Here is a 27,712-nt window from a genome sequence, read left to right as displayed (position 1 = left end):
AGTGCAAGTGTGTGGACCCAGGCTAGGAGGATCTCTCCCAGAGGCAGTGTAGACATACCCATTATGTGCTACTTCCTAGCCTTTGGTTTTTGCAAGGCTGATCCCCACAGCTCCACTACTCTGAGACAGGCCCTTCTGGAGGCAGTACCCCTTTGTGTCATGATGGCACTTCAGTGAGTCCGAATGATTTGAGACTCCTCCTAAACACCATCTCTTTTGGGGTGCTGCAGCCATAAAAAACGGTTACCTAACTTTCGTAACTGTTGTTCTTCGAGATGGGTTGCTCATGTCCATTCCCTTCTAGGTGTGCATGCACCCACATGTGCGGTCATGGGAGATTTTTGCCTGAGTGGTACCCATGGGGTGGGCTGTGGCGCCCTCTGGAGTGCCGTGCTCATGCAGCGGCATATCAGGTGCCTCAGTTCCTTCTTGCTGACAACTCCGGGTAATGGAATGGACATGAGCTATACATCTCGAAGAACAGCAGTTACGAAAGGTAGGTAACTGTTTTTCTTCTTTGAGTGCTTACTCAGGTCGATTCCATTCTAGGTGACCCACGAGAAGTGTCCTTGGAGGTGGGCTCAGAGTTCACAGTGTGGAAGCAGAGCAAGGCCTGACAGGGATTGGAAGGGAATTTCAAATGCAAACAGTCTTTGTTAGCAAGAGTCAGGCTAACTGTAACCCTAATAACACGAGATTTGTAGAAGTGAAGATTGTCTGAGGCGAGTGGGAAAGAACTGTGTGAGAAGTTGTTGCGACCTTGTGTAGATAATGTGTAGATAATATGAAATGTAGACTAGAGTCTAAATAAGTGAGAAAAATAAGTTATCAGGATGACCTATGTATAAACAAAATGCAGCTGTTGCTCATTATTGTCTGTAACAAAAGGTATAAATGCTTGCTGTAATTGTTTACCTGTAGAGAGACCTGCCTAGGAGGGGGAGACCCTGTGTCCTAGTGCACTCTCTCCCTCTACGCAATTGCTTGAGAAAATAAAGCATCTGACTTTGCTGTACCCAACCAAAAGAGTGAGAACTGTGTTTTTCTCTGACAACAGTCTTGCAGCATTGCCCTGCCAAAGGCAGCGTCATCTCAAGCTTGCTGGGTAAGAGCGTAATGAGATGCAAATGCGTGGATGGACGACCAGGTTGCAGCCAGACAGATTTCTTGGATTGGCACCTGTGCTAGGAAGGCTGATGATGAGCCTGCACCCTAGTGGAGTGAGCTATCATGATAGTCGGCAGGGGCACCTTTGCCAGCTCCTAAGAGTAGTGGATGCAGGCCGTGATCCAAGACAAGATTCTCTGGGCAGACACTGGGTAACCCTTCATCCTGTTTGCGACAGCAACGAACTACTGTGTTGATGTTCAGAACTGCTTTGTTCTATCCATGTAGAAGGCCAGCGCCCGTCTGACATCCAGGGTATGCAGCCTGCATGCCTCAACCATCGCATGAGGCTTTGGACAAAAGACGGGTAAGTAGATTCCTTGACCAGTATGAAACTGGGAGACGACCTTGGGCAGAAAAGCCAGGTACAGACACAACTGGACCTTGTCCTTATAGAAGGCCGTATAAAGTGGGTCCGACGTGAGCGCCCTGATGTCGGACACCCTATGTGCTAAAGTTATAGCGACCAAGAAGGAGGCCTTCCAGGAGAGAAGCAGGAGGGAGCAGGAAGCAAAGAGTTCAAAGCAGGGACCCATGAGCCTTGACAGCACAAGATTCAGGTCTCACGGGGAGACCGGGTCCCAGACATGAGGATAGAGGCGCTCCAGACCTTTTAAGAACTGTGCGCCATCATGGGACAGGTGAAGACCGTCCTGCCTTGAAACTTGGAAGCTCTGGGAGGCAGGCAGGCAGCATAGTTCCACCCACACCCCATCACACGAGAGCAGCCAAGAAGCATCAGAGTGAGGGGAGGAAAAAAAGCACCCCCACTCTTCCCAGCAGAGTGAGGGGGCAGAAGTCTTCACATTCATCACTCACCTACTAGCCAGAGGCTGATACAGGAGATGGAGCCCCCAGCAGGGTTCAGGGACAACTCTCTGGTGCGAATCGCAACACCCTCCTCATGCCAGCAGCTGGATAGGAGGGGATGGGGTGTCTTCCCTGAGTTTCACTGGTGGGTGCCCCTTTATATCTCACAGCAGCCTCTGGCCAGTAGGTTCAGGCTCCAGTACTGAAGTCAGGTAAGTTTTCCTAGCCCAGTTCATGGGGGGAGGTTTCCTGCTTGTCTAATTAGGGAATTCCCAGCCACAAACCATAGGGGTCTGGTGCTGGGATCTAGGCATCACAGTAAACAAATCTCAGCAGGTTTATCACACCCTGTCCCCCTCCCTTTCTCCACCCTGTGGCTTTCCTGCCCCCTCCCACCTCCAGACCAGCTCCCTCAGAAGTGCTCACCTCCTCTGTATTTACTGCCTTTCTCCCTCCAAAAAGAACCCACCAGCAAGTCCCTGATAATCCCTACCTCAAATGGCTCCACTGCAGCCATTTCCCATCCCTGGGAGGATGAAAACATCTGGCGGGAAACGTGGATGTTGTGCTGCAGCCTGTTAGGGCAAAAAGGACAATTGGGGACATGTCAGAACGGGAAATAATTTTACAGCACAATTCCCCCCCAACTCTTTCCCTGCACACGGATGGTCTAGACTGTCATGCAAATCGAAAAATTCAAAACACAAAAATTTGGGGAGCTAGGGGGGTGTTATCTACCCAGACATCTGTTTGTGTTTGATTGAATTCCTTTTCTAAATGTCCAATAAGTTCTTGGAATGTACAGGGGACACCTGTTTTCTTTGAGAGGATGGAAGCAGTAACTGGAAGAGGAAGGAATGAGTCAGGAAACTGAAGGCAGAGAGAAATATGGGCAAAAGTGATGAGAAAATGATCGATGTCACGGTTCTATGAGAAGGAAGGCATGAAATCAGCAGAATAAGGACAATGGATGTCCAAAAGGCAGACTTCAACCAATGCGGAGAACTGGTAGGTGAGGTCCCACAGAAATAAAACCTCAGAGGGAGAAAAGAGTTCAGGAGAGCTGGCTGGCCGTTCCTCAGAAACAATATTAAAGGAGCAGCAGCAAAGGATCACAATGTGAAGGAAAGACAGACAGAGTAAGTGGCCAATATGGCTCTACCATAAGCTCTTTCATGACCAGAAAATAAAAAGGAATCCTATAAAAAGTGGAATCATGGACAAATTTCTATGGATGAGTACAAAAGAATTGCACAAGCATGTGGGGACAAAATCAGAAAGGTTAACTCACAAAACACCCTTGGAAGTGACCCAAAAAAGGCAATAAGATAAGGGTTCTAAAAATATATTAGGCGCAAGAGCCAGGGGAAGGAAAGTGTAGGTCCTCTAATTACCAGAGAAGAAGAAGAGCTAATAATAGATGACATCAGCAAGACAAAGGTTTTTAATGCCTTTTTACATTCACTAAAAAAATGTAATTGTGATCAGATACTTCATTATTCTTAACCAAGAGGGGGAAAGTACAGAAACCACAACGGGGAAATAAGAGGTTGAAAAAATATTTACATAAGTTAAATTTAATTTAAGTCAGCAGGGCCTAATGAAATTCATCCTGGGCTACTCAAGAAATTAGCTGAAGCAATCTTGGAATAGTTAACAATGATCTCTGACAACTCCGGGAGGATGGTGAGGTCCCACAAGACTGGAGAAGGGCAAACATAAAACCTGTCATCAAAAAAAGGGAACAACGAAGACCTGGGGAATAGAGGCCAGTCAAGCCTAATTTAGATACCCAGAAAGAAAAATGTATTAAACAATCAATGTATAAGCACCTAGAGGATAGCAAAGTGATAAGTTATAGCCAGCATAGATTATCGAATACAAACAATGCCAAACCAATCTAATTCCTACATTAACAGGGGTACTGGTCTTATGACACTGTAGACGTGACATATCTTAATTTTAGGAAGACTTTTGACAGAAGACCCCATGACAGTCTCATCAGCAATCTAGGGAAATGTTGTGTATTTGAAAGTCTGTACTCAAAGAGTAATTATTAATGGCTCGCTGACAAACTGGGAGGATGTATCTAAAGCGGTCCCACAGGAGCCAATCCTCAATCTGGTACTACTCAATATTTTCATTAATGACTTGGATAATGGAGTGGAGAGTATGCTTATTAAATTTGAGGATGACACCAAGCTGGGAAGAGTTGCAAACACATTGCAGAACAGGATTTATAAATTAGAGAATTGATCTGAATGAACAAGATGAAATTCAATAAAGACAAGTGCAAAGTACTACATTTTAGGGAAGGAAAATCCAATGCACAACTACAAACTGGAGACTAACTGGGTAGGGGGCAGTACTACTCAAAAGGATCTGGGGGTTATAGTGGATCACAAATTGAATCTGAGCCAGTCACGTGACTCAGTTGTGACGAAGGCTAGTTCAGTACTGGAATAGGTTACCAAGGGAGGTTGTGGAATCATCATTGGAGGTTTTTAATGACAGGTTGGACAAACACCTCAGTGTTGGGGGGCTGGACTAGGTGACCTCTCATAGTTCATTCCAGCCCTACAGTTCAATGATTCTATTCTGAGGAAATGTTTGGTCATTTTATTACATCACTGACCCGGCCCACCCCACTAGCACTAAACGGAGACATTTTGAAACCCTCCCAGTAACAAAGTCTGGGAACCAAATACGAGACAAGAGCAGAACAAAAGGAGTGACTGGGGGGATTTTCCCTGACACTGTCCCCAGGGCAGCACACTCCCACAGCCCAGAGCACAGGGAGAGTCAGGAATTGACTTTTCCTCTCCCTGCACCTCACCTTGTTCGCTGGAAAGGGAATCTGTCCAGGGATGCTGCAGTAAGTGTGTGGGGGCAGGTTAGAGATCTGGGAATCTCTCTTCCTAATTATTTCTCCCACTGCCCGTATCAATCTGTCTCTCCCTTTTCTCCTTGTGTTTCCCCATCTCCTGTCCCTCCTCCTCTGGCGGACAGACAGCCATTCCTGGGTGTTCGCTCTCCTATGGCTGGATCGTCTCCTACAATTGCTAAGGGGAGAAGAGATGTGGGGTGAGGAGGGACTATTTGTGCAGAGTCAGTTTCATGCCCATCCCCAGCATGTTCCCTGAGGTCTCTATCAATCACCTGGAGTATTTGACTCAGATGTTGGTGTGGGCAGAGCCTAGGGCTGGCCCATGGAGCTAATTACAGCTGGAGAAAGTCCTCACCTTGCCTGGGCACAGGGGAAGCTTCACTCCAAGTCAATCCCAAGCCCAGACCCCACCAGGGGAGCAGCAGCTGCTCAGTCTGGGCTCCCAGATCACAATGCAGGCAGCAGCGTCTGACCCAGGAAGCTCAACCCCAATATCCTGAGAGAGAGAGACACACACACACAGTCAGACAGAGACTGAGGGCTTCCCCCCTCCCCTTTAGCAACAACTGAAACCCCCTCCCCACAGGGACATGTCCTGATTTTATTTGTCCCCATGTTAATCTGGAGTCACTTCATGTTCTTCCTTGAAGTGTCTCTCGAGTAACACTAGTCTCAGTGAGACCAGAAACATTGCTCGGAAGGAGGCCAGAGTCCTTTCCTCCTCCCTCACCCCCTCTGCCCCTTCTCTTCTGAGAAGGATTCATAGCAACAGTTTTCCCTCCAAAACCTGAAGTTCCAGCAGTTCTGAAAACGGGGAGAGAAGCAAAGCCTGTCATGATTTCATACACCTCTACCACAATATATCACAACCTGATACAACACGAATTTGGATAGAACGCGGTAAAGCAGTGCTCCGGGTGGGCGGGGCTGCACACTCCAGTGGATAAAAGGGCAAGTTCGATATAACGTGGTTTCACCTATAATGCGGTAAGATTTTTTGGCTCCCGAGGACAGCGTTATATCGGGGTAGAGGTGTATCAGTAATTGATAAATGGATAGAAAGTTATCAGCAGCCCCTGCCAGCCATTCACACAGATGATGGCAGCCCTGGGAGATGCTTCTTTAAACAGGAGAATGGACGGCATGGAGGAGCCAAAATTTTTAAGAAATTTCCGTGCCCGGTGACTGGCAGATAATGGCCAATAGGGACCCATCCCAGAGATGACATCTCAGCACTGGGCGAAGCAACCCCTCATGGAGACCATTCATCATGGGGGTTTGGGATACTGCTGGTGAATGTAGTGAGGGGAAAGTGAGGGGCTAATACAGTAGCATGGAGATTCTCAACCACTCTGGGTACAGCCTGGGCAGCAAGGAGCCAGTCACAGAGTAAGCCCCCTTCCTGTGCCCACTGAAGAAAAGAAAAGGGTCCAGCCAATTGTCCTATGAGCAGATTAGAGACACCCATGGGCAGCAGGTATCCTAGGCAAGGGTAGGCTGTGCCTTCCCAAACAGCCTAGCATGGCCCCGCCCACACGCCATCCCCAGGCCAGGCCCCCTCTGGTTCCCTTCCCAGAGCGTTCTGCCTTGGCTGGCCTGGGCTGGCTGGCCTGCCTCCTGCAGGGAGTCAGGGCACCTGATGCTGGGGCCGCATCGCCTGGCGCCCCGGGGTAGCCACCCCACCTGGCCGCCCAGAGACCCCCGGCACACAGGGAGCACTGCCACCTGGCGTACCGGGGCCGGGAGCACAGTTACCCAGCACACCAGGGCCCATGGTGTGGGTGCTCTGGGCTCCGGGGAAAGGCTGAAGAAGGAGAACCTCCCACAATGGCCGGATCACCAGCTGCCCATGGAGACACCCTTCCCCCAAACAGAGGGAGACCTCTGGCTTTGATGTGTATTAAATATGGGGCACTTTCATCAGCAAACATTTTAATGGAGATAAAGGGGGAGAGAAATGAGAGTCTCAAATGAGAGGGGAAAGCTGATCATTTCAAACCCTGTAATTGGCAGGATGATGAATGATTCAAGACAACAAATTCCCTCCAAAACAGGAGAAGTTGCTGCAACTAAACATGGTAACATCTCCAAACCTGAGATGCTTTTTAATAGACATTTGATAATTAAATGGAAAAAGGCAAAATCTGAACAGCCTGACATCAATGTTCAGTCCTTAAAAAGACAAGGGTGGAAATCTGAGGAATTTTTGATGAATTTTCACAAAATAGAAAGGAAAGTGGAAAAATGTGAGGGATTTTACATCGATAGTCAATAGTAGGTAAAGAGGTAGAATTTGAGTGAATTTCATATTGTTACTTGACAAATCAAAAGAAAATGGAAAACCTGCAAAAAATTTCTATCAATATTCAAGAATTTGAGCAAAGGTTAAAATCAGAGGATATTTTATGTTAATGTTTTATAATTAGAAAGAAGTGAAAAAAATCTTAGAGAATATTAAATTAGTAACACATAACTAGAGAGGAAGCCAGGCAAAAGTTTGCAATATTTTAGAGTATTCTCCTGAAGAAGAGCTCTGTGTAGCTCAGAGATTTGTCTCTCTGACCAACTGAAGTGAGTCCAATAAAAGATATTACCTCACCCACCTTGCCTTTCTAAATGCAAAGCAACGCACAGTGGAGAGAAAAACTGCAGCTACTTATACATTGGGGGGTAAATTAACTATCAATTGTAGCCCATAGATCCAGCTTTAACATTTATTTTATGTAGCAGTAATGTCAATATCTTACCGGACACAAGCCTGTAGATTTCTTGCTTCAGCAGTTAGCATAAGGCTTGAGGTCTATGAACTCTGGCACAGATAAAACGGCCTAAGGGTCATCCCTAAGTTTTGGGGAACTGGAAATAGTGTGTCTAAGGGGGAATTTGGTCCACGATGACACCAGCCAACCACAGGAACATGAGCTAACGCTGGCTTTTGGATACAACATCCGCTGATGCCTCACCACAGGAGTACCATGGCGACAAATATGATAAGTTATATTAATGGTCTCACTAACCCAGGAGAAGGACACCCCAACATTGGTAGGGTGAGGAAATACAAATAAGAAACAGAAGAAACCCCTACTGAACATGAATTAGACTGAGTGGCACAACGTAACATATTATAAAAGTTGTATCCCAGCCTGTGTGCAGGAGAAGAGAGAGATTTAGCCCTTGGAAGGTGCCAAGATGATGGCTACAGGTGATGATGAAGAAAGTGATGGGGATGAGATGAACATTTCAGGTTGTTCTGCAAGGGATGATGAGAGTATATGGATGTTCAGATGTACATTCTGTATTATCTCTATCTTACTGAGTTACAGTGTTTGTGACTTTGCTAAATGTATTATTAAACTATTGTAAATATAAAAGGGTCCCTATAGTGAGTGTTGCAACTGTGCACAACGGGGTTTCCAACTATAGAGTAATTTTAATATTACTGGGCCTGATCTTGGGACAAGAACCTGTCAACCCTCAAATGATAACTGGGAATTCTTAGTAATCAATATAATTAATACATAAGCCAAAGATCAGGCTACACAACTCAAGAAAAGGACCTGCATGTTGATGTAGACAGCTCAATTAAAAAGTCCACTCTCACAGCTGCCACCAAAAAAGCTAACAATGGTAGGATTCATAATCCTATGGTAGGATTAATAAGGAATGGGATGCAGAATAACATCAAACATTTGTATATAAATCAAAGGGCAGCCTCTAATATCCTGGAACCACCATGGTTACTACAGCACTGCACATAGGATATTTTATATCCATCTTTGAGAACTGATGAGGAAATAGGTCAAAAAAGAAATATTTGATAATATGACAGAAAACAACCAAGATCAGAAGGGATTTTCTATTGATACTTAATACGTGAGAAAATTGGGACAGTTTGATGGGATTGTCTATAGAAGTTCAATATACACACGCAGACAGTAATGGTTCCCACTTCACCACCACCATTCCCATGGGCAGCAGGAAGCCCTTTGTGAAGGTGTTTTAAGAAGGCCAGGGAGGGGGTCTGGAGCAGGAAAGCTCCCTGACAGTGGGGAGGGGCAGCAGTATGGGATGGGCAGAGGACAGGCAACTGGAGGCTGTGGGGAGCTGCACTAGAAAGCTGGCGGGGGTGGGCAGCAACTGGGCCTGGTTACTCCACTGAGAACACTCACTTCTCCCTTCCCCACCTGTGTCCTTTCCATACCCTGTTACTGGCAGAAAATGACCACCCTGTCCCACCCCAGAGCCAGCCATGTCTCCAGGCTCCCCATAAACTGCGCCCACTAATCCCCTTCCAGTTTGGGGAAGGGCTCAGGGCAACAATTTCCCACCTAAACAAGAACAATTTGCTGCAGATAAAACGGGTGGGAAAACTTCCCAGAGCTGAGGAGATTTTAAACTGACCTTTGAGAATTAGAAAACGGGGCAAAATCCAAGGAGGAGAATAAAGACATGGACAATCATTGGAGAGAAAAGAGTGGGGTGGAGGGAGAATCTACTTGGATTTGATACCCCTATTTGATCATTAGAGAAAAAGGGGAAGAATTCAGGAGAAATAAATCAGAGAGAATGTCATTACCCCCCCCTGCGATCTCCTGCCTGCCCAGAGACAGGTCCATCTCTCCCAGTTCACACGGTCTGTGCCCTCCCTCCATCTCTGGCTCATTTTTCATCCCTCCCTTCCTAACCCCCCCGCCCCCGCGCGCCTCTGGGGCAGCCCCTGGCTGGAGCTGGGGGCAGGGTCACTGCTATGAACGCAGCTCGGAGCCTGCCCCAGGTGCGGTAACAACCAGGGGCGGGGGGATCTGGGCCCCCTTGTGCAGAGGCGCTTCCCCGCCTGTCCCTGCGCCCAGAGCATCCCCCGAGCCCTTTGTTAATCACCTGCAGCCTCCGGCCCGGGGCTGCCCAGGGGGCGGGTCCCAGCTGGAGAAAGCCCCCCCGGCCGGGCACGGGGGGGTTAATGCCGGGCTCCCCCCGCACAGACCCCGTGGAGCAGCAGCTGCTCAGCCCGGGCCCCGGATCACACGGAAGCAGCAGCAGCGTCTGATCCGTGCCAGAGCCCCGCCCCCAGGAGCTGCCCCGCCCCCGGTCCGTGCCAGAGCCCCACCCCCAGGAGCTGCCCCGCCCCTGGTCCGTGCCAGAGCCCCGCCCCCAGGAGCTGCCCCGCCCCCAGTCCGTGCCAGAGCCCCGCCCCCAAGAGCTATCCCGCCCCCAGAGCTGCCCCGCCCCCGGGCTCTGGGCTTTGTTCTCCCGGCTTCTGCCTCCCGGCCCCGCCCCCAGCTACTCCAGCCCCTATGGCAAATGCCGCTGGGGCTTGCACTGAGCATGCGTAGTAACAGCTGCTGAAACCCTCCCTTACCTGAGCTGCAGAAGGCGGAAGCACCCCCGGGGCAGGCTGGGAGATGTAGTTCCTGAGTCTCTCCGGAGCAGAAGTGACGTTGGGCACTGCGGAGGACAAGCCGGGCTGCGAACGCGCGTGGGGCGCTGCGCCTCTGCCTGGCTCGCGCGGGGCCGTTGGAGCGTCTCCGGGAGCCGCAGAAGAGTTTTGTGCCGTTCAAGCTCTGGGCATGCGCAGATGGGGTGTCCCGCATGCGCAGAGGCAGCGCTCACCCGCTGCTACTCCCTGGCGCTGCGGGGCCGGGCGGAGCAGGAGGGTCTGTGCCGGGGAGACCCATTAACCCCCCCGTGCCCGGCCCGCGCCCTGCTCCCGCTGGGGCCGCCCCGGGCTCTGCCCGCCCCGCTGCGGCGCTGCAGCCTCCAGGTACCGGAGCGAGCCCCGGGGGCGGGGCCGGGCGGTGACTCTGCCCCAGTGTCCGTGGGGGGGACCCGGCATCTCGCAGCGCCGGGATCTGCTCCCTGGGGCAGCGCCCGCGGGGGGCTCGGAGCTGCTGTCCCCGCAGGAGCCCAACGCCCCCGGCCCGGCCAGGCTCTGCCCTGGGGCCCCACGGGGGGGTCCGGGGAGAGGGAACCGGCCCCCACTGGGGTCACTGCGTGGGGCTGGGCGGGGGTGGCCAGGCGGAGGGGAGACCTGGGAAAGGGGCGGATGGAAAATGTCTGTGCAGCCTGGACATGGCCGGGGTGGGGAGGAGAAGAGCAGGTGACCCCCGAGGAGCGGGGTGAGAAAGGGGGGGGGGCTGAAATCCCCTCGGATTTACCGCTGCCCCCTCCCGTGCGGACCCCCCCATCCTCTCCAGCCCTGCCCCCTTTCTCTAAAGAGAGCAACGAGCAACATCCATGGTGATACCCCGTTCCCTCAAATCCCTCCCCCGATTGTTCCCCATTTTCTCTCCACTTCGCCAATATCCAGTTCAAATCTCAGGTTTTTGGCGTCCCATCCCCCCATTTTTACCTGCAGTGATTTGTCCTTATTTAGGTGGGAAATGGTTCCCCTGAGTGATTTCTGAACTGGGAAGAGGGTTAATGGGCAGAGGCTGGGAGAGCCCTGAGACAGGGATACCTCTGGGCCGGGGGGCCACTCTCTGCTGGCAACAGGGCATGGAAAGGCCCAGGAAGGAAAGGGAGGAGCAAGCGTCCCTCATGGAGACAGCCCAGCCCCAGGTATCCCAGTCCTAGCTACTTCCCCCTCCCGCACCCCGCTCAACCCAGCAGCCCCTCCCCCCCAGGCACCACCTGCTAGTCATATTTCCAGACCCCAGAGCCAGTGACCTTCTGATTCCAGCCCCACTCCTTTCCCCTGGGAAAGGGACATCCCCAGGGCTGCCTGCTGGCCATGTGAATGTGAGGCAAGAAGAATCCATCCCATTCTGTTGTTGATTGAATATCGCTGTATAATCCCCTCAAATTTCCCCTCTTTTCTCTTGAACTGTTGAATGGTGACATAAAATCTCCCCAGGTATCGGTGCTTCTCTCTTCTATTGGCAAATATTTAGTTTGTGCCCCATTTTCTCCTCAGTTCTGAAATACTGAAATTCTTGAAAATCTTTCTGCTTTTCTTTCCAGGTGTCTGATTGAGATCAGGGTTCTTATTGTACTGAGCGTGTCACAGGTCCTGCCTGAGATCAGGTTCCCCAGTGTGCCGGACACTGCACAAACCCTGACCGAGTTTGGGGAACTCGTTGTGCCAGGAACTGCAGAGACCCCAACAGAGATCTGTGCCCTTGTTGTGCTGGGCACTGTAGAGACCGCAACTGACATCAGGCTCCACATTGTGCCAGGAAAAACTGAGACCTGGACTGAGATCATGGCCCCCCTTGTGCCAGGCAGCGCACGAGTGCGAACCAGATTGCTGCCTCCATTGTGCTGGGCACTTCAGAGACCTCGACTGAGATCTGTATCCCCGTTAGGCCTGGCACTGCACTGACCCCAACCAAGATCACACCCCACTGTATTGGGTACTGCACAGACCCTGACAGAGATCCTGCCCCCATATTTTGCCAGATGCTGCATGGACCCCAAACAAAATCAGGGATCCTGTAATGCCGGGAGTTGCAGAGCCCGTGAGTCAGATCAGGCCCCCTGTTGTGCAAGGCTCTGCACAGACACTGACCAAGCTCAGGGTCCCCATTATGACAGGTGCTGAACAGAGACCGAGGGTACTTCTTCACTACCCGCCGTATCGGCGAGTAGCAATCGATTAGTTAAGACGCGATATATCGATCCCCGAATGCGCTCACCGTCGACTCCGGAACTCCACCAGAGCGAGCGGCGGTAGCGCAGTCAGACGGGGGAGCCGTGGCCATCGATCCCGTGCCGTCTGGACCCTAGGTAATTCGATCCAAGATACTTCGACTTCAGCTACGCTATTCGCATAACTGAAGTTGCGTATCCCCTCCCCCCCCCAGTGTAGACCAGCCCCAAGGGTATCTCTACCCTGCCATTAAAAACCCACAGCTGGCCCATGCCATCTGACTCAGGCTCACAGGGCTCAGGCGAAGGGGCTGTTTAATTGCAGTGTAGATGTCTGGGCTCGGGCTGGAGCCAGGCTGTAGGACCCTGCGAGGTGGGAGGATGCCAGACCTTGGGCTGCAGCCCAAGCCGGATCATCTACACCACAATTAAACAGCCCTAGAGCCTGAGCCGTGTGAGCCCAAGTCAGCGGGCACAGGCCAGCCGCTGGTGTCTCACTGCAGTGTAGACATGCCCACAGTGACAGCATCCTTGCCACAAAAAGCTCAAAGGCTAAATAGGCAAATGGTGGGAGGCGACTCTCCATTTTACAGATGGGGAAACTGAAGCTCAAAGAGATGAAGTAATTTGCTCAAGTTTGCATGGAGAATTTGGGTCAAAACTGGGAACTGAACCCAGATTGTTTGAATTCGTGCCTCTCCCCTTAACCCCAAGCCCAGCTTGTGAGTGTATAGCGTTGTTTTGGTCTGTGTTTGCATTGCATTGGCTTCCAAGGGAGGTTGTGGAATTTCCTTCATTGGGGTTTTTAAGACCAGGTTAGAGGTATGCCAGTCTTGGAATGTCTAGGGATACTTGGTCCTGCCTCATCACAGGAGTCTTGAGTAGACGACCTCTCAAGATCCCTTCCATGCCCACACTGAAATAATTCTGTTTTGTGCTATGTCCTGTTCTATGCTGAGCTGTTTTGCATGGTGCCATTTGGAACTCTAATGCACCATGTTGTGTTGCATAGTTTTATAGTGCATTGTTTTGCCTCAGCTTGTTTGGTGCCTGTGCTGTGTTGGTTTGAGTTGAGCTATTTTGCATTGTGTACTTTTGTCCTAGAATGTGTTAGTTTGCATTGTGTTGCTTTCTTCTCCTTTGTATAATGTCATTTTATGCTGTAGAGTGTAGGTTGTGTGGGGTTTTTTTTTATTTTTTTTTAAATTGCCTGACATTATGTTGTGGTGGGTTTTATTCTGTATGTTGTGTTTTGTACGTATATATTGCATAGCATCATAGACATGTAGGGCTGGATAGGACCTCAAGGTGTCATCAAGTCCAGCTCTCTCTGACAAGGCAGGACCAAGTATATGTAGATATTATCTCTGATAGAGGTTTGTCCTACCTGTTCTTAAAAACTTCCAGGGAAAGAGACTCCATAGCCATCCCGGTAAGACTATTCCAGAGCTGAACTACCTTAGCTCTGGTGAGACACACACAGATTTTAGTGGTGAGCAGCTCTGCAGAAAGGAGTGGGCAGCTGGGTAAACAGACTAAAATTGGGAGGAGAAACATTGACGTGTCCCAGGTCACCCAGGCTGTCCATGACAGAACTAGAAATAGATCCTAGTTCTAGTGCCACCGTACTGCTGTTTTGGGTACTGAAAGTCTCTGCCACACTGGTGTTTGAGTGGTAACCATGTTAGTCTGTATCAGCAAAAACAACGAGGAGCCCTTAGAGACGTGGCACCTTAGAGACTAAGAAATGTGTTTGGGCATAAGCTTTCATGGGCTAAAACCCACTTCATCAGATGCATGGAGTGGAAAATACAGTAGGCAGAATATATATACACAGTACATGAAAAGATGGGAGTTGCCTTACCAAGTGAGGGGTCAGTTCTAACGAGACAATTCAATTAAAGTGGAAGTGAGCTATTATCAACAAGAGAAAAAATCTCTTTTTGTAGCGGTGATCAGGGTGGCCCATTTCAAACAGTTGACAAGAAGGTGTGAGTAACAGTAGGGGGAAATTAGCATGTGGAAATTAGTTTTTGTAGTGACCCATCCACTCCCAGTCTTTATTCAGGCCTAATTTGATGGTGTCCAGTTTGCAAATTAACTCTAGTTCTGTAGTTGTTTGTTGGAGTCTGTCTTTGAAGTTTTTTGATGAAGAATTGCCACTTTTAAGTCTGTTATTGAGTGTCCAGGGAGATTGAAGTGTTCTCCGATTGGTTTTTGAATGTTATAATTCTTGACGTTTGATTTGTGTCCATTTATTCTTTTGCATATAGACTGTCCAATTTACATGGCAGAGTGGCATTGCTGGCACATGATGGCGTATATCACATTTGTTTTAGGCACTGGTGCAAACCTTTCGTATAGACCAAATTTACACTAGTGCACTCTGATTGGCGCTGGTGCACCATGTCCCAGTTTGAAGGTGTGGGGGATGGTGGTGATCAGGGGAGGGGGACAGTGACCTCACTGAGGCCTAGGGCTGGCTGAACAGTGCAACTGGTAACAGAGGGGCAGCAGTGAGTGCTGGAGGTATGAGCCAGGAGCACAGCCCCACAGGACTGGACACTGACTTCTCCTGACCTAGGGGACACACCCAGCTGTGTGCAGGGACTGCAACTGAGCTGCCCTGCCAAGACAGCCTGTGCATCTATGGACAAACCACCTTTTCCTGCATGTTAATACAATGGGGTCTGGGGACCTTTCCAAGCTGCGGGTGACGGGGCTCTGGAGTTACCTGGGTCTGTTCCTGGCTCTGTCACTGATCTGCTTGGTGACGTTGGGGAAGTCACAGCCCCTCTGTTTTCCTCCTACCCATTGTCTACTTGGATTGTGATCTCTTTGGGGCAAGGACTGTCCCTCTCTGTCTGTGCAGTGCCCAGCACAATGGGGGTGCTGATCTCAGTCAGGTTCACTGCCATGTGCAACATGATGGGGCCCTGATCTCCATCAGTGTCTGTGCAATGCAAAGCACAGTTTATAGACTCAGACTTTACAGCCAGAAGGGAGCATCATGATCATCTAGTCTGACCTCCCGCACATCGCAGGCCACAGAACGTCACCCACCCACTCCTGTAATAGACCCCTACCACTGGCTGAGTTAACAAAGTCCTCAAATCATTATTTAAAGACTTCAAATTACAAAAAAATCCACCATTTACACTAGTTTAAACCTGCAAATGACCCATGCCATGCCCCATGTTGCAGAGGAAGGCAAAAAAACCCCAATACCCCAGGGTCTCTGCCAATCTGAGTCTGGGCAAAATTCCTTCCCATCCCCAAATATGGCAGTCAATTAGATCCTGAGCATGTGGGCAAGACCCAGCAGCCAGACACCTGGAAAAAAATTCTCTAGTATCTCAGAGCCCTCCCCATGTAGTGTCCCATCACCGGCCTTTGGAGATATTGCTGCTAACAGTTGCAGATCAACTACATTCCATTGTAGGCAGTCCCATCATACCATCTCCTCCATAAAGGTATCGAGCTCAGTCTTGAAGCCAGGTAGGTTTTTTGCCCCCCAGTGATTCCCTTAGGAGACTGTTCCAAAACTTCATTCTGATGGTTAGAAACCTTTGCCTAATTTCAAGCCAAAACTTATTGATGGCCAGTATCCATTTGTTCTAGTGCCAAAATTGGTGCTTAACTTAAATACCTCCTCTCCTTCCCTGGTATTTATCCTTCTGATGTATGTATAGAGAGTAATCATGTCTCCCCTCAGCCTTCTTTTGGTTAGGCTAAACAAGCCAAACTCTTTGAGTCTCCTCTCATAAGACAGATTTTCCATTCCTCAGATCATCCTAGTAGACCTTCTCTGCACCTGTTCCACTTTGAATTCATCCTTCTTAAACATGGGAGACCAGAATGGGTCACAGTATTTCAGATGAGGTCTCATCAGTGCTTTGTATAACAATACTAACCTTTCCCTGTGTCTACTGGAAATACCTCGCCTGATGCATCCTAGCACTGCATTAACCTATTTCATGGCCGCATCACACTGGCAGCTCATAATTATCCTGTGATCAACCAATACACACACGTCTTTCTCCTCCTCTGTCACTTCCAACTGATAAGTCCCCAGCTCATTGCAAAAATTCTTGTTGTTTGTCCCTAAGTGTATAACTTTGCACTATTAATTTTCATCCCATTTCTAATACTCTAGCTCTCAAGGTCATGCAGATCTTCTTGGATGATATTCCTGACCTCCTCCATGTTGGCAATCCTTCCCAACTTTGTGTCCCACTCCCACTTTTTGTGCCAAGGTCCTTAATAAAAATGTTGAATAAGATCGGTCCCAAGACTGATCTCTGAAGAACTCCACTAATAACCTCCCTCCAGCCTGACAACTCACTGTTCAGTATGACCCCTTGTAGTCTCCCCTGTAACCAATTCGTTATCAACCTTTCAGTTCTCATATTAATCCCCATCTTCTCCAATTTAATGAATAGTTTCCCATATGGAACTGTATCAAATGCCTTACTGACATCCAGATAGATGAGAGCTACTGCATTTCCTTTGTCCAAAAAATTAGTTACCTTCTCACAGAAGGAGAACAGATTTCCTTGGCATGATCTATCTTTTGTAACACCATGTTTTATTTATTTATAGTGCTGAAGGCTGGAAGGAACTGTTAGCAATAGGCTGAGAATGGCCATGTGGAGGTTGGGGAGGGGATGGCAGATAGTGGGGAGGTGGCGGGTGTGTGTGTGTGGTGTTGGAGGTGTATCTGGGATTTTGTTTTGTAGGAGTCCATGTCTCTGCTCCCTGTGGCCGTGGTGCATTCTGTACCAAAGCAGCACGTCAGCAGAGCAGACACACACCCCATAGCTCCATCTGGAACACGCAGCATTCCCTGCCAGATGGGATGGGTGATTTTTCAGGGACCCAGCTTGATATGCGTGGCTGGGGTGGATTCACTTGGACGAGGGTCTGGGGCTCTGATAGTTTGCGATGTTCCTTTTTGCATAGTCAGTTCTTTCCCTTTATTGTTTTACCCCCACGTATGCCTGATGCCACTCTCTTCTTAACTTGTTTTGGTTATTTCAGTCTTAGTTTTTAAATGGGATCTAATAATTGCAAAGCTGAATGAAAGATAAAACAAACAGAACCGTTTGAATGTTAGCACATAGCTGGTAGAACTATACCTAGTGAAGGTCTGCTGTAATTACCTGGTTACCTATAGCATTTTCTGGTGGGGTGGATAAAGCAATGTCAAAGACCCAAAAGCACTTTTTAGGGCGAAAGGCTCATCAGCTGTTTGCTCTCTAGGAAGCATGTCACCAGCCAGGACTTGCAGTCTTTTAGGAGTGGTGCGCTGGATTGTATTTAGTAATCTCAAAATAGAAGACTGCTGGTTCACAATATCCAATGAAATCTTGCTAACAATTATACAAATAGACCCTAATGCAGAGGTGGGCAAACTACGGCCCCTCCCCTGTTGTTCCCTCTGCCCCTGCAGCCTCAGCACACGCTGCGCTGCCGGCGCGAGGCTCTGTGCGGTGGGGCTTGGGAGCTCCTGGGGCAGCGCAGCTGAAGAGCCCGGCCTGAGACGGTGCTCTGAGCTGTGTGGTCGCGGCGGCGTGGCCCGGCTCCAGCCAGCGGTGCGGCTGAAGTGGCGCCAGCCACCTGTGCTCCGGGGAGGGGGGGTGGATAGAGGGCAGGGGAGTTTGGGGTGGTGGTCAGAGGGTGGGGAACGGGGGTTGAATGGGGGCAGGGATCCTGGGGGAGCAGTCAGGAAGGAGAGTGGGGGTTGATGGGGCAGCGGGGGGGCAGTCAGGGGACAAGAAGCGGGGTGGTGGATGGGCCACACACCTCTCCTCTAACCAGCCCTCCATACAATTTCCAAAACCTGATGCGGCCCTCAGGCCAAAAAGTTTGCCCGCCCCTGCCCTAATGCTATTAAAACAACATGGTATTAATACTGATTCAAAACTCAACTCCTGCTCCAGTCCTGGCATGGTTTGCAGGTGTGCAGGGGCTGGGCCAGTCCGGACTAAAGCAGCAATTTAACCCTTTCTATGCTAGCGTGGGGTTTATATAGCCCTTCACAGGCACCCAGGCACAGGGAATGGCCACTTATCAGCCCCATGCCTGATGTGCTGGGGTGACTCACTGGCAGCATTGTCTTTGAGGGTGCTGCTCCCTCCTGCTCCCACTCCCTCCCCTTCCCCTTTACTGCCACCACAATGCCTGTCACCTTCACTTCCTAAGGGGTGACCCCCAAAAGGTGTGTTTTGTTATCCCTTTCCCTGCCGCCACCCTCCTCCCCCCAAGGATCCATTGTGCACCCTCCGTCACTCACTTCTGTCTCAGGAGATAAGGCAGGTCATGGGGCGCGGGTGATGCTTTCCTGGAGATCCATCATCACTGAAGGAGTTGCAGCCTTGACCCTCCTAGAAGGTTGCAAGGATACTGATGTGCACTGGAGGAAAACTGGGGCTTGGTGGAGTCCATAGAGAATTTGGCCCACACTGTGTCACTGTAAAGCCTGCTCTGCATTGCTGCAAATTGCTGCTGGTGGCTTTGTGCCCATAAGTCTCTGTAACGCCATCTTCAGTGACTCGAGGGCATGAGCACCAGCCTCAGGCAGACTGGTAAGAAGCAAGGCACAAACCCCAAATTGGTTGTGAGGTCTATATGTAGATTTCACCAACCAAGTATCCAGTGTAAACGCTTCAGGCACTGTAACAGCATTAACATGGAATCACAGACAGTCCCCTTGGGTCATCCCATATATCTCACTATGGAGGTGAGCTCACCTTTGTGACAGATGGTCCCTTACACCAGGGGTTCTCAACCTTTTTCTTTCTGCGCCCCCTCCACCCCCACCTCTCCCCAAGATGCTATAAAAACTCCACGGCCCATGTGGACCACGATAACTGGTTTTCTGCATATAAAAGCCAGGGCTGGCGTTAGGGGGTAGGAAGCAGGGCAACTACCTGGGGCCCCATGCCCCATACATTGCTTAGGCTTTGGCTTCAGCCCAGGGTGGTGGGGCTCAGTGCCCCAGACTTCAGCCCCATGCACTGGGACTTCAGCTTTCTGCCCTGGGCCTCAGCGAGTCTAATGCTGGCCTTGCTTGGCAGCCCTGCTGAAACCTGCTCGTGGTCCCCAGTCCCCTGGTTGAGAACCACGGCCTTACACCTCGAATCACAGCAATGTTCAGGTTACTGCCAGTCCCAAAGGATCAGTCACTTACTTAGGTCAACTGAATCTCACAACAGAGACACGCTTGTAGCCAGTCCTGTAATAACCTGTATTATGATTTATTCAAAAGGAAACAAGAGTTGTTTACAAAGTTAAAGCAGGTAATCATATAGATGCAGATGAGTTACAGTCTTAAATTTCAAAAGGTAATAGAAACTTCTATAATAAGCAAGCTCTACATATTCTTTAGGACTAACGCAGGCTAAGCAGCTGGGGATCTCTTGCTAATGCCTAGAAACTTTGCAGCATACAGATAATCAGTTCCCTCTGTGTGGGATTTTTTTATTCCCTTCCTGCCACATGCTCTGAGCTGCAAACTCAGCTAACGGGAAGTCAAGAGCATAACAACAGCCTTTTGTCTTCTTTAACATCCCATTGTCGTCAGACGCCACTGGTGTGGTGCTCTGCTCTGTTCAATGTTGATATCAGTCGGCTGCGTGCGTGTGTTCCCTCTGTGTGCTGCCCCAGCCCTGCAGATTGCTGACACAGCAGACCCCGAGAGAACCCCCAGTGACCACAGACTCCGATAAGGTACGAAGGCACCTGGCCAGGTTTATTGTCTAACGAAGCACAGTAATAGTTCCCCGCAGACTCTACAAGACATACTACGAATATGTGCCCCCTGACAATGGACCAGCTCAGTCAGTGGCGGGACTCTCCACTGCCCCCTAGGGGAGACAAAGACATCCACTCTGGGATGCATTCTTATACACAGGGACAAACAGGTGAGCAGGGCCTGACCTCTGGCTCACAGCCTAACTTTGCTTTATGTTAGCAATATCTTGACCATTACTTCAGTTCAGGCCTCATACCGGGCCTCTGATACCAAGGGTTTATGTCTCAGGGCCTCATCTTACTACATTCCCCCACTTTTTGTCTTTTTATGGGGAGGATGTTTACCCATCATCCCAGAAAAGCATAATGCGTGGACTGAAGATAACCCAGTAGGCTAAACACTGTTATGTGGTCACCACATTTTACCATCCATACACTCATGCCCCATCTGTCCTTAGTCTGCACATTCCCTCATACGACTGGTAGACATTTTATTATCCAATTATTTTTAGTCCTTTATGGTGGCCTGGGAATTTTAGGCCCAGGACCATGACTGAGGAATGTAGTATTATGATTGAGCCTTAGAGGCACTCCCAAATAATATATATGAATAATATGGATATGGCATATATATTTGTAGCGTATATGGGTATATATGTGTGGTATGTTTGTGTACATATGACACCACCTTATGTCCAAGCATAACCATGTTTTTCCAGTCTGGTGTTGAACTCTGACCCTTTTACTTTGGTGACACAGATAGAAACTGCTATTGCCCTAACAGGAGTGTGTTATCACCTGTCTCATCATTAGTAGTAGGCTGAGTGTTTTGAAATACTGAGATAGGCATTGTTATAGTGTGTTCCACAGTATTATGGATATGAGAAGTAAAACAGAAATTTGGAGTAGTGACACTACAAATGAGGCCCTTATATATATAAATGTCTTGTAATTAGTTACTACTCAGTACTGTGCATTCATGTTATGGGTCACCCTTACTGCTGGTTGTCACCCTCTGGTAAGCTTTGCTGGGCAGGAAACAGGAACGGCTAGCTTCTCTGTTCCATGCATTGCCCCGTGACACATCAGTGGTTGACATAGATCCAGCTGGTTTTATGGATGTTGTTTTCTAGATAACTTACAGAATGGACAGTAACCAATTTATCAAATAGTGCTGTGTCAGGATGTAGTATTGGTATCCAGACACTGAGCAAGATTGTTTTGAATAACACGTGTCTTAGTTAGGATGCAGTGTCAGTAACCCAAATTATGACGGGTACTAACACGGAATTTGTTTACCCAATTGTAGTTACTGTGTAACTTAATTTCTTTACCAATTTGTTTTTTCCTTGCCTTCATGTTGTTTGTTGCCATTCATTTGTTGATTTTTTTACCTGTGTGTTGGTTAAACAGTTTAGCAAAGTTATGCACATTGTAAATGTTGTACAAAGATAATACAGTAGTACAGCAATAATACAGTTGTTTTTACCCAGTAACCAAGTTGAAATTAAATGACAGTTTATCCTGGTCCATCTAGTGGTTTTTAGCTGATTGTTAAATTAATTGTCCATATATGGTAGATAGAGGTGTATTTGACCAGTGTCTTATTTATAAAGCACTTCATTTTTCTGTTCTTGATGCTTGGGGGTTTCTTCGCTGTATACAGATATCTTCTGGTGTCTTTGTTCTTAAGTTAGTTAATATAATAGTTTGTTTTTGTTTTGTTTTTACATTTCTCTTGTTTTTAGTAACCCAAATTTAATACACAGATTAATTTAGTGTTTACAATGTAATAGGGAACAAGTCTTTTATACACAAGCTATACTTTTGCAATTGTTGTATAGACATTCATTTTCACTTGAGGTGCATTACTAATCTTTTATACTAAATGTAATGCTTAACGGCTAAAATAGAGGCTCACAATCTTCCATGAGAAGGTGTATTGCTTTCCCTCCCTTCTTTGTTTCAGCAAAAGAGTTAGAAAAATAGTTTTAACAAGCTTTTTAGAGTTGCGTTGCTTGTGACACCAACTTCACTCTTGTTAACTGTTTAGAAGCACAAACTTTAACAACCACTGCTTCCCATTAACATAACATAAAAGAAAAGTGTATAAAATTAAACCAAAATAAATTTTAAATACAGGTCCATGCAAATGCTTTAAAAAGAAGAACAGGAGTACTTGTGGCACCTTAGAGACTAACAAATTTATTAGAGCATAAGCTTTCGTGGACTACAGCCCACTTCTTCGGATGCATATATCATATGCATATATATGCAAATGCTTTGTTATGTTTGGGAGACAAAGGTGGAAACCTGTTGAAATTGTTTGGCTAGCTTGATGCATAATTTGTTATTTTTAAACATTTTGCTATCACAGTCTTATAACTATATTTAAAAGTGCAAACAAGTTTATAAAAACCCAAACAAGAAATTGACATTTTGTTAATATTATCTATACCCTAATGTTGAGGTTTTCCCTTACATTTTTTTAATAAAAAAATAAAAAAACATAAAAAACAAAACAAAAGTGTGATTAATAAAAGAGAATTATTTTTGTTTGCAATTTCATTATTTGTTGAGGCAGAAATATATGTACATATATTTATAACTGAGACCTTGTTGAACTTTGGGGAAAAAAATGGTATGAATAATATTATGATGGTTATACCCCAACCATAATATTAAAATAGTGTGGTACCACACATACATATATTTTTAAAAGAGTATGAAATTGACTTTTGTTGCAACAAAATAAAAATAATAAAAAATAATCACGTGACACACACAAAATACAACACTGGACAATGCACACGACATACAGGACAAGCTTATAATTAAAAACACATGGCACCAGAATTCTATTCATAACTATACAAAATAAGGCAAACAAAAACAAAAAATTAAAAGGGTTAAACATTTGAATAAACAAGTTATTACCTTATTGAAAACTTTTAACAAAAAATGATAAAAATATATTAATATTTGCCAAATTTATTGTATTAATTTGGTAACAAGGAATTTTGCATTACTTTATATTTAACATTATTTTAAAACTCTGCTATATGGAAATAAGAAAAGCCCATGTTCCAAATATTAGTGAGTGAACAGGATTAGAAGCAGAGTGTGCATTTCGGTTGCTTGGCAACCCTATCTTCAAGAAAATTAGGAATAATTTCAGCTGTTGCATTCCTGAAGGATTAAAATAATTAATGTACTGGATGTATTTAAAGTAAAGTTTTTACCTTGTTTTCTTTTTGTTTCTTGTTTTGTTCTGTTTTCAATTGCTTTATTTTTTGGAGGTTTCTGTAAAAACTATAACTTTTAACTTTTAAACAAAGAGAGAGAGCCGAAGTGAGGAGAGGCAGGGGAAAGGGGCGGGGGTGAAGAGCAACCTAGGAAGGTAGCGAGACCTGAGCCAAGAGAGATTAACTGTATCAAGGTATTTGAAAGTACAGGCAGCAGCAGCCAGTTTAGCAAACTGAGAAAGCATATAACGGAAAAAGCGTAACCGGTATGTAAAAATACTTGAGAAAGGTGGTTGTATTTTTAGATATGTGCGCGGAGCGTGGTTCCGTGGGTCAAAGCAGTTGGGAACCTACACAGTTGGGAACTGTGCCCCTGGTTTTTATCCTGGCTCTGAGAAGAGAGTGGGGGTAGTTACCTGCTCTTGTAAAACCTGAATTTGTTCCCCCCAGTGTCCGTTGCTTTTGTGTGCATGCCAAATGAATGGCAGGAGTGCCCTTTTTTGCTGCAATTAACTGTTTTGGGGCAACTCCACGTGTTAATGCATCAATTCTAAGTGTTTAACCCACTTAATTTCATTTTTTTACTTTGAAATTCTTTTTTATTCACTCCCCTGCGATCGAGTCACTGTTCCTGTCTCCTAATGTGCTCTGTGAACTGTTCCATTTTTTTCTTCATTCGATTTACCAATTCAGTGAAAGTATTGTGTGCTACTTTTTCCATCTGGGCACTTACTTGTCCTGTTCTGACAGGCACCAGTCTAGGTTTTACCAGAACCTGGCTTTTATCATAAGGTGGTGGTTGCACTGCAGTGGACCCAGTTTAATCTTTTAATTTTGCTAGGGCCACCTTTTTCCATTTCTGTCCCCATTCTTCAGGCACAGGGAGCTACCTGAAGCCTGCTGTTGACCACAAATATTTATAACAGGGGATGGCACATGTATTTTTTGTAGGTTCCTTGCAGCTGTTTCCAATGTTTTATTCTGTTTCCATGCTGGTTGTCTCTGGGCTGCTCCCCACCCTGCAAGGGGTTGTCCCAGGGCTGTGTAGCTTCTTTTGAGTCTTTTAACTCTTTCTTTGTTACTGATACTTGCCCTGCCAATTTTGTGTCGTGCTGTTTTAACCACTTATCAGCCATGGTTTGCAATATTTTACATTTTAAGGCTACAGTCTCTGCCCCTTTACAGATTACATTACATGTTTCTTCCCCATTATATTTTTTAAACTCTGTGGGGATTTGCAGGGAGGGGTTAAGGGGGTTCCCTAGCTCATGGTTTTCTGTCATGTTAGATCGCAATTTCTACAGCGGACAGCTCGCTTATTCACCAGATCAGCGGTCGGGGTCACCAGTGCCGTCAGATGCTACCAGTGTGGTGGTGCTCTGCTCTGTTCAATGTTGATATCAGTCGGCTGCGTGCGTGTGTTCCCTCTGTGTGCTGCCCTGGCTCTGACGATCGCTGACACAGCAGACCCTGGAGAACCCCCAGTGACCACAGACTCCGATAAGGTACGAAGGCACCCGGCCAGGTTTATTGTCAAACGAAGCACAGTAATAGTTTCCCGCAGACTCGACAGGACGTACTATGAATATGTGCCCCTGACAATGGACCCGCTCAGTTAGTGGCTGGACTCTCCACTGCCCCCTAGGGGAGACAAAGACATCCACTCTGGGATGCATTCTTATACACAGGGACAAACAGGTTTCACATCGTTGAACGCACTGAGGTACAGCCCCTCTATGTATTACGATGTTGCCTTTCTCATGGTGCAGATTGGTTCGAACAAATAAGTCTATTCATCATATTGTCTATCCGTCATATTGTCCTTTTATACTGTCTTTAGACTGGGTCTGCCTGTTCCTTGTTATCTGTGTGGGTGCCGTCCTGGTATACGTTCATCTTATTAGTACATGTGTATACGCTCTTGCCAACTTCTGTGAGCAGGGCCTGCCTCTGGTTCACAGCCTAACTGTGCTTTATGTTCACAATGTCTTGACCATTAATCCAGTTCAGGCTTCATACTGGGCCTCTGATACCAAGGGTTTATGTCTCAGGGACTCATCTTACTACACCCATAATAGTCTATCTGGTGTTGATGGACCTTTCCTGCCAGGCAGGGTATAATGCATTCTGTTGCCAATCAGCACTTCACCTAGGTAAAGTGTCTCTCCTGTCTGGTGATTTACAGAACCACAGAGGCTCACAATGCAGCTAGTCAGATATAACCCAGGCAGCAACTCACAAGAATTTTTTTTTTTTAAATGGCGTTATCTTATCTCCTAGAACTTGAAGAGACCTTGAAAGGTCATTGAGTCCAGCCCCCTGCCTTCACTAGCAGGACCAAGTACTGATTTTGCCCCAGATCCCTAAGTGGCCCCCTCAAGGATTGAACTCTCAACCCTGGGTTTAGCAGGCTAATGCTCAAACCACTGAGCTAACCCTCCCCCCATTCAATAAAGTCTAAACACATTCTTATAATTCTAATACCTGTTTTAACAATCCTAACACAGGTGAGCCAGACTGATTCCAGCTATGCGTTTGTCCATGTTCAATTAAGACCTGGGGGCTTCTGCAAGAGCTAACACCTCATCTGCGAGTGTCACAGGCAGGATGGGCAGGGATGGTGTCTCTAGCCTCTGTTTGCCAGAAGCTGGGAATGGGTGACGGGATGGATCACTTGATGATTACCTGTTCTGTTAATCTCTGAAGCACCTGGCATTGGCCACTGAGCTAGATGGACCGTTGGTCTGCCGCAGTGGGCCGTTCTTATGTTCACAGTCTCTATCAGGAGTATCTACCCATTTGGACTCACTGGGGAGCCACAGAAAGAAACAAGGTGTGCTGAGGCAAGAAGGCCCAATCTCTGAGCCCCCGGGGTCACACTTGCCAAAAGCTAAAACTAGGCCCAGCCCATGAAAGGGGGCACTTGCAGGAGAGACTGTATAAAGGCTGGAGCATCAAACAACTTTGTAAACCTGAGACAGCTGCCTTGGGGATAATGACAGGGAGAATCCCCCAAAGTGACTCCTTTGATTCTGCTCTTCTCTGGCCTTTGGTTCATAGAATCATAAAACTGGAAGGGACCTTGAGAGGTCATCTAGTCCAGTCCCCTGCACTCAAGGCAGGACTAAGTATTATCTAGACCATCCCTGACAGGTGTTTGTCCATCTTGCTCTTAAATATCCCTAATGATGGAGATTCCACAACCTCCCTAGGCAATTTATTCCAGTGCTTAACCACTCTGACAGTTAGGAAGTTTTTCCTAATGTCCAACCTAAACCACCCTTGCTGCAATTTAAGCCCATTACTTCTTGTCCTATCCTCAGAGGTTAAAAAGAACAATTTTTCTCCCTCCACGTAACAACCTTTTATGTACTTGAAAACTGTTATCTTGTCCCCTCTCAGTCTTCTTTTTTCCAGACTAAACAAACCTGATTTTTTCAATCTTCCCTCATAGGTCATGTTTTCTAGCCCTTCAATCATTTTTGTTGCTCTTCTTTGGACTTTCACCAATTTGTTCACCAATTTGTCTTTCCTGAAATGTGGCACCCAGAACTGGACACAATACTCCAGTTGAGGCCTAATCAGCATGGAGTAGAGCGGAAGAATTTCTTCTTGTGCCTTGCTTACAATCCTCCTGCTAATACGTCCCAGAATGACGTTTGCTTTTTTTGCAACAGTGTTACACTGTTGACTCATATTTAGCTTGTGATCCACTATGACCCCCAGATCCCTTTCCGCAGTACTCCTTCCTAGGCAGTCATTTCCCATTTTGTATGTGTGCAACTGATTGTTCCTTCCTAAGTGGAGTACTTTGCATTTGTCCTTATTGAATTTCATCTTATCTACTTCAGACCATTTCTCCAGTTTGTCCGGATTATTTTCCAAAGCACTTGCAACCCTTCCAGCTTGGTATCGTCCGCAAACTTGATAAGGGTAACAGAGAGACTCTGTTACTAGGAGGTTTTCAGCATGTCTCAGAGGGTTACACCCTGGTGGGAGGGAGCTAGGCCTGTACTGGAATAAGGTCACTCTGCTTCACAGTGTGGCAGAACCTAGAATGTCCATTAGCAGGGGAAAATCCTGGGGGGAATCGGCATGTGGAATGGCCAAAAACCCCATCTGAATTCTCTCACGTTGCCCTTCTCGCCCTGGCAGGCTACAGAATAACATCCAGGTTTCACTCCAGACCCACCCAGGGGGAAGGAAATGGCTGCAATGGAGCTGGCTCAGGTAAGGGATTATCAGGGAGCTGGTGATGGGTTCT

General features: G+C 47.4%; 1 protein-coding gene across 4 annotated transcripts in view; it reads left to right on the top strand.

Annotated features, from left to right (window-relative positions):
* Positions 1 to 10,250: 10,250 nt before the first annotated feature.
* LOC128823075 (zinc finger protein 34-like) overlaps positions 10,251 to 27,712 on the top strand; it is a 28,802-nt gene continuing 11,340 nt past the window's right edge. Inside the window, exons 1-4 of one of the 4 annotated variants that reach the window (XM_054005152.1) lie at positions 10,251 to 10,622; positions 11,822 to 12,586; positions 24,737 to 24,953; positions 27,604 to 27,678. In XM_054005152.1, coding sequence (XP_053861127.1) covers positions 27,655 to 27,678 — 24 coding nt within the window. In that variant the 5' untranslated portion in view covers positions 10,251 to 10,622; positions 11,822 to 12,586; positions 24,737 to 24,953; positions 27,604 to 27,654. The remainder of the gene's footprint in view (positions 10,623 to 11,821; positions 12,587 to 24,736; positions 24,954 to 27,603; positions 27,679 to 27,712) is intronic. The other 3 variants (XM_054005155.1, XM_054005153.1, XM_054005154.1) reach the window with 3 other exon arrangements.

The sequence above is a fragment of the Malaclemys terrapin genome, chromosome 15 (assembly GCF_027887155.1).
Source record: "Malaclemys terrapin pileata isolate rMalTer1 chromosome 15, rMalTer1.hap1, whole genome shotgun sequence".
NCBI classification, from domain to species: domain Eukaryota; kingdom Metazoa; phylum Chordata; order Testudines; family Emydidae; genus Malaclemys; species Malaclemys terrapin.
Note: the sequence above shows the minus strand (reverse complement) of the source record. Positions and strands in the feature narration are given on the sequence as shown.